The following is a 15,682-nucleotide window of genomic DNA, read 5'->3' on the forward strand; positions in this document are numbered from 1 at the left end:
ACACAAGCAATTATTATTAATTTATTTTTTCTATATTTTTTTATTTACTGCTATGAAAGTTGTGCACTCCAATATCAGTAGCCGGTTTATCATCAGTTCAAGTCAAAAACATTAACATTATAAGCACATTTTAAACAGTTATTGTGTGTACAGTGTGTTCAGAATTACTATTATAAATATATAATCATTATTCTTCAGAAAAGAGGAGGATACATTTTTAAGAAGAAAATTAGAGAAAATTGGTTATGAAGCTTCTGATTATTATTTGTTGTTTAAACAAAAAGTCATATTATATTTATATAATAATGAATATTCTATTTGGAATAGTATTTATTGTACTATTCTTGTGTTCACTGGGCCACATGTGCCCCCTGGACTACACACTGCCCAGGTCCAGTTTGGCTTTGAGCCCCAGCTAACCTTAGTTGAGGGACACCCTGGAAAGCTTCAGATCCAAGCACGGACTGACGGCCATGTGTACTGCGAGCGTTTGCTGTCCATCGCTGTCCTTTCTTGACTCTGTAACTTCTCACCCCCCAGAGGCGCAGTGAAGCGCCTCTCCTCTGTGTCACCCTCTAAGCTACGACTCAATCCAAATGTACACAACGCGGCAGAATGCCGACCTTTCCCGCATTCTCTCCCCAGAACCTTTGTGAGACGAGCGTCCGACAGTTTTCCATTAGAGCCCGGCACATGTTGGGTCATGCCACCTCTCCTCCTTCTGCGAGCGTGTGTTCCACAATTGCTGTGCGATTGTGTGTGTGAGTCGTCACATTCTTTGTCAGGGCTTCACTTGCGGAACAGTCCAATAACAAATGTGTGTATTGTCAGACACTCCTTTCCAGCACGTCGGGGTGTTTAGACAAGCATCAGAAATGTGTGTGTGTTTGTGTGGGCAGAGGGATGACTTTGAGAGGAAGGTCGGCTTGTGTGCTCACAGTACACACACACGCGCGGTCGAGAGCATTAATTGATAACATTATATGGTCCGTAGGTGTGTGGTCCCTCATTTCCTGTCACACAAAAACACTAGAAGAAACAAGTCCTCATGTGACTGAGCATTACATGTGTTTTATCTGGTCCAATGTAGGTGTAGGATGAGTTGACTGTTGAACCCTAGAGTCGATCTCTGCCTTGCACACCACTCCCGCTAGTCGGCTGGATCAATGAGTAACCAGCGTGAATAGCAGCCAACACACACACACACACACACACACACTCCTGGTATGTGTTTTCATGTCCTAGCGAAAAGTACTTCTTCGCCTCTTGTGAGACGCAGTACAAGCCGTGCACATGACGGCCTGTTGATACTGGCGAGTCTTTGATTTGGGGCCTAAAGCTATTGTTAGATGTTCACTTGAAAGCTGCAGCTATAAACTGTGTTGAGACATATTTGCCCTGTCATCTAGCAACGCATGCCGAACACGGTCTAACCCTCAATTTGGCTTCCTCCAAGCCTGTGAATAATGGAATAATAAGCTATTAGAGCACGTGGACATGCACGCACAGCTCAAGTGACTGCTAGTCAAACACAACCTTTTTTGACATTGACCCCTGGTGGTGCTCAAGCGAAGCCCTTTTCACTTCAGTTATACAGTATCTTCAACTAGAGTTTTAAAGTGATTGTGGTTGTGTCAGTCATTCCATTGGATGTTGCATTTTTTTCTCAAGTCAATTTTTCAGGTTTAGGCTGTGGCCCTTCTCTCCCCCCAACACTGGGCTCTGCACATTTATGTGTCAGTGTAGTGTGTCCCAATACTCCTAAGACCGAGGGCACTGGCCGTTCACCACTTGAAATGATCCCTTCAAACCGAGGGAGCTGACTTGAAACCAAGCGCGAATATGAAGTGTGGATATATTTCCAGGATACCAAAGTACTTTATTTCAAAACAATGTTGGATAGGACAACAGGGACATTTTAGTAGCCAGGACTACTCTTCCCTTTGTTGACTTTCTCTGGTATCACATGTTAGCCAGCCAAATGGTCGACTGTGTCCCACAACATGAACAATACAACACGTATGTACAACAGTATGTTTTTATTTCTGCTGAACAAACAACAGTGGGCTAGCATCCAGGCTAACGTTAGCATCCTCATACCTCTAACAGATCTATCACCGCAACATTTCTTCTCCGTTGGTTCACCAAACCAAGTGAGATGATCGGTGCCGATGCAAGAGGTTGCAAAAACATTGGAGCCAAAACGTCTCAACACTGGATATGCAGGAAACAAAACACAGCACGGCAGCCCATGACACGCTGTCTTTACGCGTGACATCATCAAGTGTTGTCCCAGTTCTTAGCTTCATTGTGGAGGGCGCTCGCAACCAACTAGCTAGTGTTAGAGGGAGACATGGGACACAGCCTTATTCTTGTCTCAGCCACAGCCAGTCATGTGACCGGAAACAATAGAAATGAATCAGAAAGACAATAGAACCTTTATGAAGCCAACAAACAACAGCAGCAATAAACATGACAATGATGGTTGCAATAAGGTTAGTTTTATCACAACAGGTGCCCTTTTTGCAGACTTGAGCGCTGCCCTCCTTTCCCCCAACATGTCTGTGCACATGCCTGTTCGTACCGCCTTCTTTCACCGTCACCAGGCTGCTGTTCAAGTCCAGTTTCTGAATCAAAATCACCCAAACGCTGATCCCAGTTTGGTCGGTGTGTGTTGTGTTGGGCCTCACAACTGGTGCTAGGTGTGGTCCTGGACTCCTGACAGGGTCTATAAATAATAGCGTACGGGTGGATACATTCATCCATCATGGAGGCGGCAAGTTCAGCTCTCAAATTGCCCTCATTTGATTGAACTATCCCGCGTAAATTGATCAATAAAACCTAACAGCCGCTGACGTTTATCCACTTTTCCTTGTTCTAACTTGAATCCAACTTCTTACACCCAGTGGTTAAGCTCTGTAATGGGGGACGACATCAGAGCAGCCATTCAAGAAGCTGGAGGATCAACCCCTTTTGCAAATCCTGGAAATAAGCTGCTTTTGGCTGTGACTCTGAGGCAGGTGGCCTTAGACAAAGATGGAGGTTTATAGACTTTGTTCATGTGCAAAGAAAAAAAAACTTTGGTGGAAGTAATCGCGTGCTCCTGTGGTGCTGTGTTAGCATGACCTAGCTTAGCTTAGCGGCCAACAGCCTGTGTAAGGCTGCCCAAAGGTCAGGCGGTGAGGACGGTAACTTTAATTTCTGGACTATAAGCTGCTGCTTTTCTCTTGCGGTCTGAACTCTGCGGTTTATACAATGACGCGGTAAGTATATAGATTTTTACAGGCTGAAATTCCGTCAAAATATTGAGCCTCGTCACAATGAACCGCTGAAATCAAAGGGGTTTTATTGACTTAAAAGCGCTTTTTGCCTGCGTAACTGCAGCTACACCAACTGAGCTGATCTCCTGGTGTACCGTAGACGAGAAGCAGCAGCAGTGGAACTTTGGACACAGTGCATTTTGGGTGCTTTAATGTCATAAAAAGATCAGAGAAGTTCATTGATTCAAATTCAAAACATTTCAACAATTCAACGAGTTTGTTTCATGAGTCTGTCTGGATGCTGGACCCCGCTTTCAAAACTAGTTTATCTAGTTTATCTAGTTCCTCATGCATTTTTAAGCCGGGTGCACCTCTGACCTTTCTACAGCGCAGACAGCAACACTGATCAACAACAACATCTATTTTCCTTCTTCAATTTAGTGGGCGTGGCTAATGTTACGGTGCACTTTATAGTCCAGAATTGAGCGAAAGATTGAGCGAAAAAGCCCATCATGTGATCGTCTTGCTTGGCAGGAATACAATATATATGGTTTCTTTTAGAAAGCTTTGTGCTTGAATTACAACAAACATTTGATCGTCTGAGTCACACTTTGACAGAAAAGTCTTTTTGTTTTTTCCAGTTTTTTTATTGTCAATTGGATCATGCTCATTTCAATTCCCTGCTCAAGGTTAGCGTTAACTGAACTGGCTGTGACACCAGAAGACAATAATGTACTCACCTGTGATGTGCTCCAACTGTAGGGTGCCTGAGGCAGTTTTCCGCCGGTGAACTTGGATGGACTGTGTGTGTTTAAGCAAGACTGATTCTTATCTTTACTCTCCTGTCTGACACTGGATTAAAACCCTTTTAGTGAATTTTGGCTGATGTTTGCTGAGCGAGGAGATTAACAAGGTGAAAGAGTTTAAAGAGTCAGAGGCTGTGGAGCCTGAGGAAGGAACAGGTCCTTCCCTCGGCGCCGGAAAAGCAGCTATTCATGAAGGAGTGCAGTTCAGGGTCAAGGCCAATACCTGCTCCGATTGTGTGCTCACGAGCCTCTACCAGGGTTTGGTGTGGTCCTAAACTCATTACGACTGCATCCAGGTAAAGAGCCTTATCTCAGGCCTGTAAAAACACTCATGAAAAATGGCCACCCGCCCATTCATCCTGTCTCGCTTGGCTTCTATCTCAGGCTCCGTCCCTCCACCCCCGGCTGCGTCTCAGTTGTGAAACGCTGTTTGACTCTTCACATGTGTAATGAGGGCCGTAAAAGTGCTTTGTTAGACCACTTAAAACTGTGCGGTGATGTATGATGGTTGCCCAACGCCGGTGTCCAACAACGTAAAGGCTCATTCATCATGTGCCGCTCATCCTGAACCCCTCAGGTCACGGGCACTGCCACGTAAAACGGAGAATCCATACGTCCTCCGTCTCCCTAGAAACCTGTTTTTGGGGAGATCCTGGCCTCTTCTCCAGGTTAGACCACTAACCTCATGTCACACAGTGGTCCTGAAGGGGTTAAGTAGCCTGGGTTCAGCACCCGAGAGTACCAGAGAATACGCCCGGAAACATGTGCCCACGCAGACTAGCATTCACGCCAGGTCCAGTTCAGTCTCTGTGAAATGAGTCAGCTTCCCTTCAACATCCCAAATAATCCAGATGAATTTTGTTTGCAGGTTCTGGTGTGTGTTCTTTTGTGCTTCAAGTGCGTCTAAGTGCTGCCCCTTCTCTTCTCCGTTTACCTCCGCCAGTCACCTCAGACCAATAAGTGATCGCTCCTCATGTTTGTCCAGCCGCGGCCGTGCACTTGACCATGCAGGCAACACACACAGATAAAAGCTACAGCCGCCTATTGGCATCAATCAATTGAGGCCCACTGCAAATACAGCGACCTCTTCAGTGGTACAGTTTGACCCCAAGCGTTACTCAAAGGAAGCACTTCCCACGAACGTCCCCACAACATCTTTATGAGACACATATGACCTCAGAGAAGGAGGAAAAGAGACATGGATCAGTGTCGGAAGATCTTTATGAAACGTGTTGCGGCAGTGCGCCCTGTGTGTGAACAAGTGTGTTTTTTGAGGCCCTGACAAGACCGAGCAGGAGAGGCCAGCACACACACATACACACAGAGACACACCTCAGTCTTGTGCCAACACACAGTTCAAACTTTACAGGTGTCAGTCTTTCACTTGGTCTGAGCTCGCCGTGATAGATAAACAACGTGATATATATATATATATATATATATATATATATATATAAATAAAATGTTCAGTGACACTTCTAAGGGTCAAACAAAGGCGTTTGACTTAAAAAGGACAAAGAGGTTGTCAAAAAAAACAAAACAATTGTCACCTATTGATCATATTTTGTGCAGCTCCAGCGGCTTTTGTGGCGATGCTCTGTTTCTGTCTGTTTTTTATTTATTTCTGTGGAGGCGAGGGGGCGGAAGGGGGGAGGAGGGTGAGCTGCAAACCAGATGAGTAAATAAGTATAGACATGTTTTCTGGCGGCGAAGCTTGATCGACGGCGGCCCTCCTTAAGGACTCAGAGACACAAAAAAGTACACTTCCTGGTCTTTTGACGCGCCGACGACACTGCTGAAGGATTCACCACAGAAATAAGACTGCTTTCTGCCTCTAGAACACAGCAAGTGTTATGACATGCAAATCACCTGAGTTGCGCGGCTTCAGAGAAACACGCGGTCGGCCACATCCTGTTTTTGTCATGACACGTCTTGCTTTTTTTCTATTCTAATGAGATCAGCAAAAGTGAACCTTTCACTCATCTTTTTCCGAAATGGTATCGTTCAGTTGCAGCTATTGACTAAAGATCATGGAGAGCAGCATAGTGGTCTTCCTAATGCTATACTTGGTCTGTCCCAGGGCCTCCTCCCAGCTGTAAACAGCCTCATCTAAGATGGAGAATGATAATAGTGGCACCTTTTTGGTGTTGAAATCTCAAGTAAAAGTACAATATGTGGCACACACTTTGTCTGTAGTGCTACTGACCACTGCTTAGTATTAGAAGTGAATCTTGCAAAAACTCTCAAGATCTTTATGGGATGTTGAAATCTACCAGTCAATTTGGTGAGAAAGTGTCATGTGTTTTTACAAATAAAGCAAAATGGCTGGAAGTTTCCTGCAAGCTATCCAGCCTCTTGACATACGACAGAGTTTATCCCTGTGAACAGCAAGCATTTTGTTAATAAATGGCCATAATATTGACTCCATGAACTTGTCCAAAACTGAAGTCAGTTTTTTTGCTGATCATTGACATTTCTTCAGCTGAATAAAATATGACACCAGGTAATCTCTCACAGCATCACACGGTTGTTAACTTATTAATGAAAAACTGAAGAATGATCTGCTATAAAGGGTGAGAACAAGGATGGAGTACCACAGGTTGAACTGTCATGATGTGGCTCAAATGAAGTCAGAATCAATGTCATGGAGATACAAAACAGAAATAATCCCTCAATTGTTCTCTTGTTTTTCAGCACGGTCTACAAGTGCTCGGTCCAGAAGACCGGAGAGAGAGGTCTCAGGAATCACCAGCCCCAGTGAGTAAGACTAAAACAGCAGATGTAAATATGGGGCCAGGTCATGAGCAGATGGATGCTTATAATGTGAATTATGTCATCAGAAAAAAAGGTTTTGGGCTTGTAGGAAGTAACTGCAGAAAGTATCTCTCTCCTCATGTGACCTTTTAATGTTTTAGACTGCTATTTTAGCCAAGAGGACAAAGGGCAACAGAAAAAGTGAAGGCCACAAGGTGCTTGGAGTGTGCCATCTGGTGGTGTATTGCCAAAAAAAAAAGACATTTTATCGAGTTTCCTTGAAAATGGGTGCGAACATTAGTCCGGGTTTTCAGGCCTCAATACTGCCCCAGTGAAATGTAAACATTGTAGCCACAATGTTGGTCCAATACCCTTGAGTCAAGTCAGATTATCGGCTCAAACTGCATGAAAAGAAAACATCCCGAGGACAACTTGGACAGCAAATGTTGTTGTGTGTAAAGACACATGTTGAGATGTGGTGTGCAACAGTGGTGGTCAGCATGACTGTCATTAGCAGTGGAAAACACAGAGGTTACCCTCATGACTTCCTTCTCTCCATTTTTGCGGCGTTGCTCACTCTAGTGTGAGCAAACAGCTGCAAGCTTGTACTCTGCTTTGTCTGACAGTCTACGCTGACGGGCTGCATGTTGTGCTGAGCTGCTCATGTTCTACCAGTTCTGAGGAGCAGGTTGTCGTGTGTATCACTAGGCTGGAGGTTGTGTTCCCAGTGCTGATATGTAGGAGTGTTGTCAGCAGATTTATGTGCCGCCTATGCCTTGCTCCAGGGAGCCAGTGATGCTCCACATCTGTCGACATGTTTACAAGCTTCCAGGCGGCGTCTTTACTGTAACCTCAGTTTACACTCATGATGCCGTCACTTAAGGATCACTTTGACTTTCTTAGATTTCCTGGAGTTATTACTCACTGTAATCTCAATCACATCGTAAACCCCCAGCCTTAATCTGTAGTTTGCTGGATTAATTTAATGATGGGGGACCTTTGTGTCTTTCTGCTTCACTGAGTCATGGCTATAAAAGATGTGTCTCACACACACACACACACAGATAAACACTGTACTTATCTCAACTTCCTCCGTGTACATTTACAAGATGCAGTTACAGACGTTTATGGACACCTAGTGGTTAAATTAAAGATTGCATCCTAAATCTTAAAGTTTTATATTTATATTTATATTTATATTTATTTTTATTTTTATTTTTATTTTTATTTTTATTTTTATTTTTATTTTTATTTTTATTTTTATTTTTATTTTTATTTTTATTTTATTAGCAGTGCTAACCAATATGTTACAAATGACTTTCTCTCACTAACTCACGAGGAATTGAACCTCAGACGCACAGTTGTCTGCAGAGGAGCGCGAGACGACAGACTGACACGTCTGAGTGCTTCTGAAGTCTGTATCAGAGCTCAGTTACTCTCCCGGTGACCTCTGACCCAGAACCGTCTGTAGGATTTCTGGAGGGTCAAAGGCCATCCATGTTTCCCAAGGCGGCCCTCCACAGACAACATTTCAACTCTAGGAGAGTAGCTTCACTTTCCAACGCCATTCCTCTCACCGTCCTTCCTCTTATGATCAGCAGAGAGCTTTATTGTTGCTTCCTCATGTTGGGTTTCAGGTTTGTCCAGAATGAAGGTGTTGCTGTATGAACTGATGGTGATAAATATCTCAATGTCCTTTGCTGGAGGGGACAAATAACTGAGGGCAACTTAAACACCACTAAATGGATGAGCTTTTGAATATCAGAAGTTTGTTCAATCAAATGTCAAATCAAATGTATTATTATTGTTATTATTGTTGTTGTTTTTATTATTTACAGGTCATAGTTCCATCTTTTGTAATTACTGTAAATTAATGAAAATAAAAATAAAAAGTTGTCACCTGTTCTGAAATGAAATAAAATAAAACATAATGACAATAATAATTAAATAATAATAAACAACAAACTTTTATATATATATATATATATATATATATATATATATATATATATATATATATACATATATACTTAAAAATCGTGTATCTTAAAAGTATTCTAAAAAATGGACATTGCTGCTGCTAACAATTAAATGTATTAATGTAATGAAAACAAAAAAATTAAATTATGAATCTCGTGGACGAGAACTATGTTTAAAGATAAAATAATATGATGTAATATAATGTATTTTCGAAAAATAAAATTCAATATAACTTTGCGTGGGTGGAGAATTAAACCCTTCAGACTATTAGAAGATTGATAAACAAAATTCAAATTCATAGTTTGACCACAGGGGGGCCAGTACAGCACAGTACAGCCAGAGGGCCACAGGAAACTGTCTTGGTTTAGAGCTCTGGCACACAAAACTCCCCTGAAGATCTTCTGTTTTTGTCTTTAACAAACAAAAAAAAGTTTTGAAACTCAAGGGGGTGGACAACAGAAGGTCTTGAACACATCAGCTAACGTTTTACAGGACTAAATCTACCTCGAGGGGTCAATGAGGGACAATTGATGCTTTCTTAAGTGCTTCCCTCAGATCACCGCGGACCATATTGCACGCAGACGTGCGCCATTCTCAGCAAGCCGGAGCGGTCCAGCAGGATATTTCAGTCCGACCAGTCTGTGTCACATGGCAGTACTAATGGTTTCTATTTTCAAGACACAATGCTGCCTCAGTCTTGAGGTCTGATCTGAGGAGGACGAGGGGAAGAGAGGGTGTAACATATGATCAGCACATGGCGGATGTCGTAATTCTGAATTCATGAGCTGGACACGCTGAAGGAATCAGCGTGGGGAGGGAGAGAAGGAGGGAGAAGAGGCTGAGAGAAGGAGAGCGAAAGGGAAGTCCAAAAAAAGCCAGGGAGGGAGGGGGCGAGCGAGAGGGGGGAGAGAGAGTGGAGTTCGACACCACATGTGGCTGTGGAGGGAGTGATCTGGTTATGGAGGGGGACAAGTTCTCAGGTAAGACTCGCTGCAGCATGAGATTGGATTGGACACGTGTGAAGCTCTTCACCCAGCTCAGCCTGATCGAGTGTCTTGTCTGTGGGAGCCGGCCTCCACTTTCCCCTCCATGGTATTTTCCACTCTCTCATTCTGTCCTGTTTGCTGACTGCATGTTTTCTTTGGGGCTTTGTGCCGCAGCTTTGCTCACTTATTTGTCTCTTAGTGTGAGACGCTTCAGTCAGTCTCCCGTCTATTGTCCTGTGGAACATCTCTGACTCTGTGCTGTCCTGCTTGCACGTGTGCTCAGAACATTGCTTTCAGATCCTGGACTTATTTCTTTGGATTAGCGGGTGTGAAAACAGGAAATGGCTGTGTTTGAGCAGCAGTTCTCGGGTCCCCCGTGGCTCGGGTCCCACGTCGACCATCACTCCTTTAACTGGACACAGACGGTCCAGCGTGTCACAGAGGAACCCGTCCCCCTGACCAGAGCTCCCTCATGGATGAAGTAAAAGTCATCCACAATGTGGTAAAGTCATCAGGGAGTTGGAGCTAAAGCGTGTAGCACCTACAGAGAGTGTGAAATGTGGATATGGATGAGATCATTGACAAGTATGTGAGTGTGTGTTGGTGGTATTTCTCTCTTTCTCTAACACACACGCCCCCACACACACACACTCTGAGTGGCCTCTTGCTTCCAGGTGCTTCCTCCTGGGAGCTGTAACATATTTAGCTCCACACTTTGTGGCAATTTCTGTCGCAGGTATGAATATTTCAGCGATACTACTACTGTCCAACTTTGACGTGTGAGTATCAGTACTGGTACTGCTGCATAAACGTTCAGTAAAAACATCATCAGATGTGGGGCAGAAACCTCAACAAAACCAGAGAGAAGAAGAGAGGCACATAAAGTTCATAAACAATCCCCCTTTTCAGTCAACAGTTTTCAGCATTGTCATTTTGCATACTGCTTACGAGCAGCATGCCACATGCTACAACTTCTTCAGTCACTACCACTGCAGGTACTTGTATTATTCTTGCTACTAATACAACAACTAGTGCTTAAATTAATGCTACCTTCCTCCTCTACTATACCTTCTGAGAAGTAGTAGCTGTAAAGCACCAAATACTTCAACTACATGGATGCGCAGTTGCCGCTGCTAACAGTAGTATTACTCCAACACAACTACTGCCAATACAAATACTTCTACCCTCACGAATACTCTGCTTCGTCTGCTGCCAATACTTCAATGTATTTCCTCTGTAACTATTGTAACTTCTGCTGGAAATACACCTCCCGTGTACTTCTGTGCGTCCGTTCACTCGAGAGAATGACTACCAAGAATCCAACAAGTTGTATCCAAGAAATGTATTCCCTGACAGAGGAGTCTAATACATATGCAGAATTCTGGGTCAGCAGCTGCGCCTGACTTAGCCTTAGCAGTAGAGCGACAAAAAACAATCGGAGGTCTTGACCCTTTATACACAAAAGTTCTCCACGTGTGCTCTGTCCTCGTCCGATTGGTCCTCAGCTGTCGTTGTGGTCGCTGGCTCCCTCGTAACTAAGACAACAATCACAAGGCGCGCTCCCCTCCTCCAGACTCAGGTCGCTCTTATCAAGACCAGCTCCTTCCAGCTCTGGAGAAGATGGTACTTTCCAGCCTCCTCCGTCTGACCTTGGACCTTCTAATGAGTTACAGTGTAGTCTCGGGTCTCCAGTCTGCTTCACTCCCGCCATTGTACTCCACCTGTAACTTCAATTTCTCACACACACTCAGCCACACTCCCTCATTCCTCTGTCTGTGAATAACTTTTTTCTTAGTAGCACAAACAATTCCAACAATATTAATATTGCATAATACACGCACAACTCCCACTACTGCACCACATACAATTACAGCTTGTACTTTTTGTAGTAGTGCTAATAAATTACCTCGTAATTATTTCTACTACACGACTGCTATTACTGCAACACAACTTTAAGTACTTCTTCTACTAATACAAGCTACTCCTACTACTAATTTTACTACTACAGCTTCCATCTCAGATACTCCTGCTTCAAATGTTACTACTGCCACTTTTGGCAGTGAAAGTGCAATTAAATTATTTTAAGTCATTGTAGTACTTTTTATTGCAGGATTTTTAATGATCAAAATTGAGTTGATTCAACACATTGTTGTGTGTTTCAAAAAATCTATTATTTTTTATTACTAAATAAAATAGCTAAAATAACGTTATTTATTATACTTTAAAACTATATATCAATAAATGGTAGTTAATTACTGCTGTAAAAAGCTCACTATTGCCTCATTGTTTACAGTAGTGTGTTGATAATTTAGACTTTGGATGACAGTCCTTTGAACTGCATCACCATAAATTCTTAACTTGCCAATGAATTTTTATTTTACCCAAAATACAAGTGAAAACAAGAACCAGGAAGCGTTGCCTGCCAAATAGTCCAGTTAAAACTCCAGTTAAACCTACTTTATAACAGTGACCGACCGCACAGCTTGCGTCTCTGCTTCACCACCTCCAGATATCAACTATTTCTATGTGTAATTCATAAAAAGTCCCAGTCTGCTGGGGGTATTACACATTTGGGTTGAGCATCCGAGTTGGTTTCAGGAGCAGACAATGTGCCGCGGGGCATTTCTAAAGCTCCTTTTGTCTGAGGTAGATGTCCCTCATGCGTCAGCGATGACACCAAGAGGAAACAACTGTGACTGTGTGAGGCTGCGCTCATGACTTATTCATGCCGGGCACAGTGAGTTCAGGATGGATCAAACCGATGTGACACAGGCGTCATGGTTTAATCATCGCCACGTGTCAAACTCATGGCTTGAGTGCCCAACCCGACCCACCAGATCTCAACTTTGGTCACTAATGTGATTGGGTTTGACACTTTTTCAAATGTAATGGCAGTTTCCACCACTAGATGGAAGCACTCAGTGACGCAAGTTAAACAAAACTCGCCGTTTAAATAAACAGCCATTAACTGTACCTAACAAGTTTCAAATGAATGCTACGGTTTGGCTGCCATGGCAACGTGTGACAACAAACACTGCAGCCGGGCAACAGTGATAGAGGTCACGTTGACGTACCTAGGAGTGCGGGGGGTTGTTAGATATGTTAGATATGAGAAAGCAGTGCACACTACTTGACTGCATCGGAGAAATGATTGTTGTTTCGGCTCAGAAAGCGTGTGAGTCTGTGCCAGCAGGTGTCAAACTTGATTAAAACAATGTCTGGACGGCTTCTGCTCCGTAATGTCGGAGTCTGAGCCGCAGCCGTCGCCACAGCTGTGCATGTAGTTTGGACAAAGCTGTTTAACCATGTGGGCTCAGGGGCCACAGACGGGGTAGGTGTGTGTACACTTTCAATTAACTCGTGGCTTGTTTCCGATCTGCAAAAGCCCTAAACTTTGTAAATCAAATAAAAGCAGTCTGTTTGATCACGGATGGCTGGTTACACGACTGCGCTCCGGTTATTTCTCCTCTCCTCCTCTTCCCTCTGAAGTCTAGAGTCATGCAGAGCTACTTATTATGAGGGTTGCCATGTAAACACAACCCGCTTGTTGCATGAAAATTATACACCCCGGACAAATGAACTCACACAACAAACCCAGCAAACAACACGCCAGAGAAACGCACACAGTTTTTAGAACTTCCAGATGGCTTATTATCTGAAGCAGCCTGACTCACGGGTGTGAGCTGAGCCAGCAAGGCTTTCTTTTTGTTTCTGCCCCATTATGGTGGACGTAACGCCTCTAACCATGACCATGTTTTCTAAAGATTTGTTTATAAATATGTAAGAGAATGATAGAACACTAAGATTAGAACACTTGAGTGAGCTATCACTTAGCATTAGCGACCTAGCTTTACTTCCTCAACTTAAATTTTTCACTTTATTTACAACTTCTAGATATGAGGGGCTGTCAAGTTATTTAAAAACTAACAATAATGAAATAAATAATTAAAATTAAAGTGAAGGGCCAAATAATAGCTGATCGATTGCTACTTTATTATTATTTTCTTTATGTTTTTAAGGCTAAATAACTGAAGTAAAACAAAACCATTTGAATTATTAAAGAATAATAAAAATGGTTGAACATACACTTAAAGCTGTTAAAGCATCTTTGTAGTTTCACTCTGATTTGGTGAGGCCATAAGTACATCCAAAGGGCAGGTTTCTTTGCAAAATGGATGAACCATTGACCGGTTTATGTTCACCTCTTAATCTTAATTCTTGATCATATCCATTTTTAATTCACAGTACAACAAGCAACACTCACCCATTTGTTTATCCAGTCAATTCTTCCTTTGAGTAGTCGAAGTGTCACTGTGAAAATGCTGCGAACAGGAGACAACAACCCATGTTAAGCATCTCGTCTTCATGTTATGAACGAACATGAGACTGGAGTCTAAAGTTGCTGAATGCAATGGTCATTTTTCATCCGCATGCTTCCCATGATGTGTCTCATACTCAGGCTGCCATTTTACACATTACATTAGCGATTCCCCGAACTGTGGCCAAGACTTCAGTCATCTGGCAGTGACTCTGAGCAGAGCTGCTGGTTTCTGTGGAAGGAAGTTTGGAGGTTTACCAGATATGGGCTCACAGAAGGAGCAGGGAAAGATTGAACAACAAAGTAGCTGCCTTGAACGCGTCTGAATTACCGAGTGTGGCACAAAGCGGGGCCGCAGACTGGCGCCAGGGCGAATCTAATGGCGTGCATGCTGGGCATACGCGTAACTCAGTGACATTTGCAACCTGTTGTCGCCCTGGCATCGCCCTAGCAACTGCCCCACCAGCCCGTCCTCCGTATATAGACGCTGTCCTCCTCTCCTCCCGGTCTCACTTTTCAACTCTCAGGTCCCTCTTTAGGGTCTGTGATTCTTTAAGAGGAGGACGGCTGTCTCTGTCTTTCCTCATCTGCGTGCAACATAACACCAGCAGCTGCTCATTCAAACACTGCACAATATACTGTCGCCCTGTACGGCTCCTAGTCTTGGGCTGAGTTGAATTCAGATCAGGGATCTTTTCATTGTCAGGACACTGGAAACTCATGACCCAGACTGGACAGAGTACATTTCTCTAGGTTTCTTCAATTTGCTGCCACTCATGCAAAAATAAATAGAAGCACATTAATGACTGATTTTTGACTGTGAGAACACAGTGTCGCACCATTGTTGTGCACTGACCCCACAGTGGAGCCGGGTAGTCACTCTAATTGAAGCTATTTGACAACGTGAAGGGAAAAAAAGCTCTCAGTGTGACAGTTGTTACAGCAGATTGGATTAGCAATGTGGGCTTGCCAGGGCCTGCATGATATGCAGAGAAAGGAAGTGTGTGTGTGTTTCACACTGTATGTGTGTGGCTCCTTCAGAGGTTTCTGCTTTGAATGCATGAAGTATATGTACTACAGAGCTGTTTAGAAAGGGTCGCTCTTTAAAGTGCATGTGTTCTGGTAAGTCTTTGGAGGAGAGTCCAGAGGAGGGCGAAGGAATCTAACAAACATATGTTGTTCAGGGTAGATGGGGTGGGTAGAGGGTGTGTCGAGAGATTCTCGTCATGTCTTCATCTCTATCTGCTGCCAGATCACATTTCTGTGTGCGGGTGACACAGCAACAAATAACCCTGTTGCCCATAGTGAGGGGCTTCAGCAACATGCAACACTGACTCCTGCTGGCGACGTGCGGAAGTGAACCCTGGTTAGACAATATTATGCCATTATTTTTTTTGTTATTTACATGATTTTATTTTAAAGTTCATACAGAATATTGACTAGTCTATTAACTATTAATATTCATTTAAAATATTTGCACTTGATCTATATGCATATCTGATACATCTATCTCACACTGTCGTACATGTTTAAATTAGAAACAGATTAAAAAATATGTTGCACACATAGTAGGCAGTA

At 43.3% G+C, this 15,682-nt stretch overlaps 1 protein-coding gene across 2 annotated transcripts in view; it reads left to right on the forward strand.

The window, feature by feature from the left end:
* Positions 1-15,682, forward strand: part of LOC128750802 (septin-9-like) — a 44,803-nt gene that overhangs the window by 1,334 nt on the left and 27,787 nt on the right. The window contains exon 2 of one of the 2 annotated variants that reach the window (XM_053851315.1): positions 6,761-6,823. In XM_053851315.1, the coding sequence (XP_053707290.1) occupies positions 6,761-6,823 (63 nt within the window). Of the gene's footprint in view, positions 1-6,760; positions 6,824-9,738; positions 9,781-15,682 lie in introns of those variants that run through there. The other variant, XM_053851319.1, reaches the window with a different exon arrangement.

The sequence above is a fragment of the Synchiropus splendidus genome, chromosome 19, assembly GCF_027744825.2.
Source record: "Synchiropus splendidus isolate RoL2022-P1 chromosome 19, RoL_Sspl_1.0, whole genome shotgun sequence".
Classification (NCBI taxonomy): Eukaryota; Metazoa; Chordata; class Actinopteri; order Syngnathiformes; family Callionymidae; genus Synchiropus; species Synchiropus splendidus.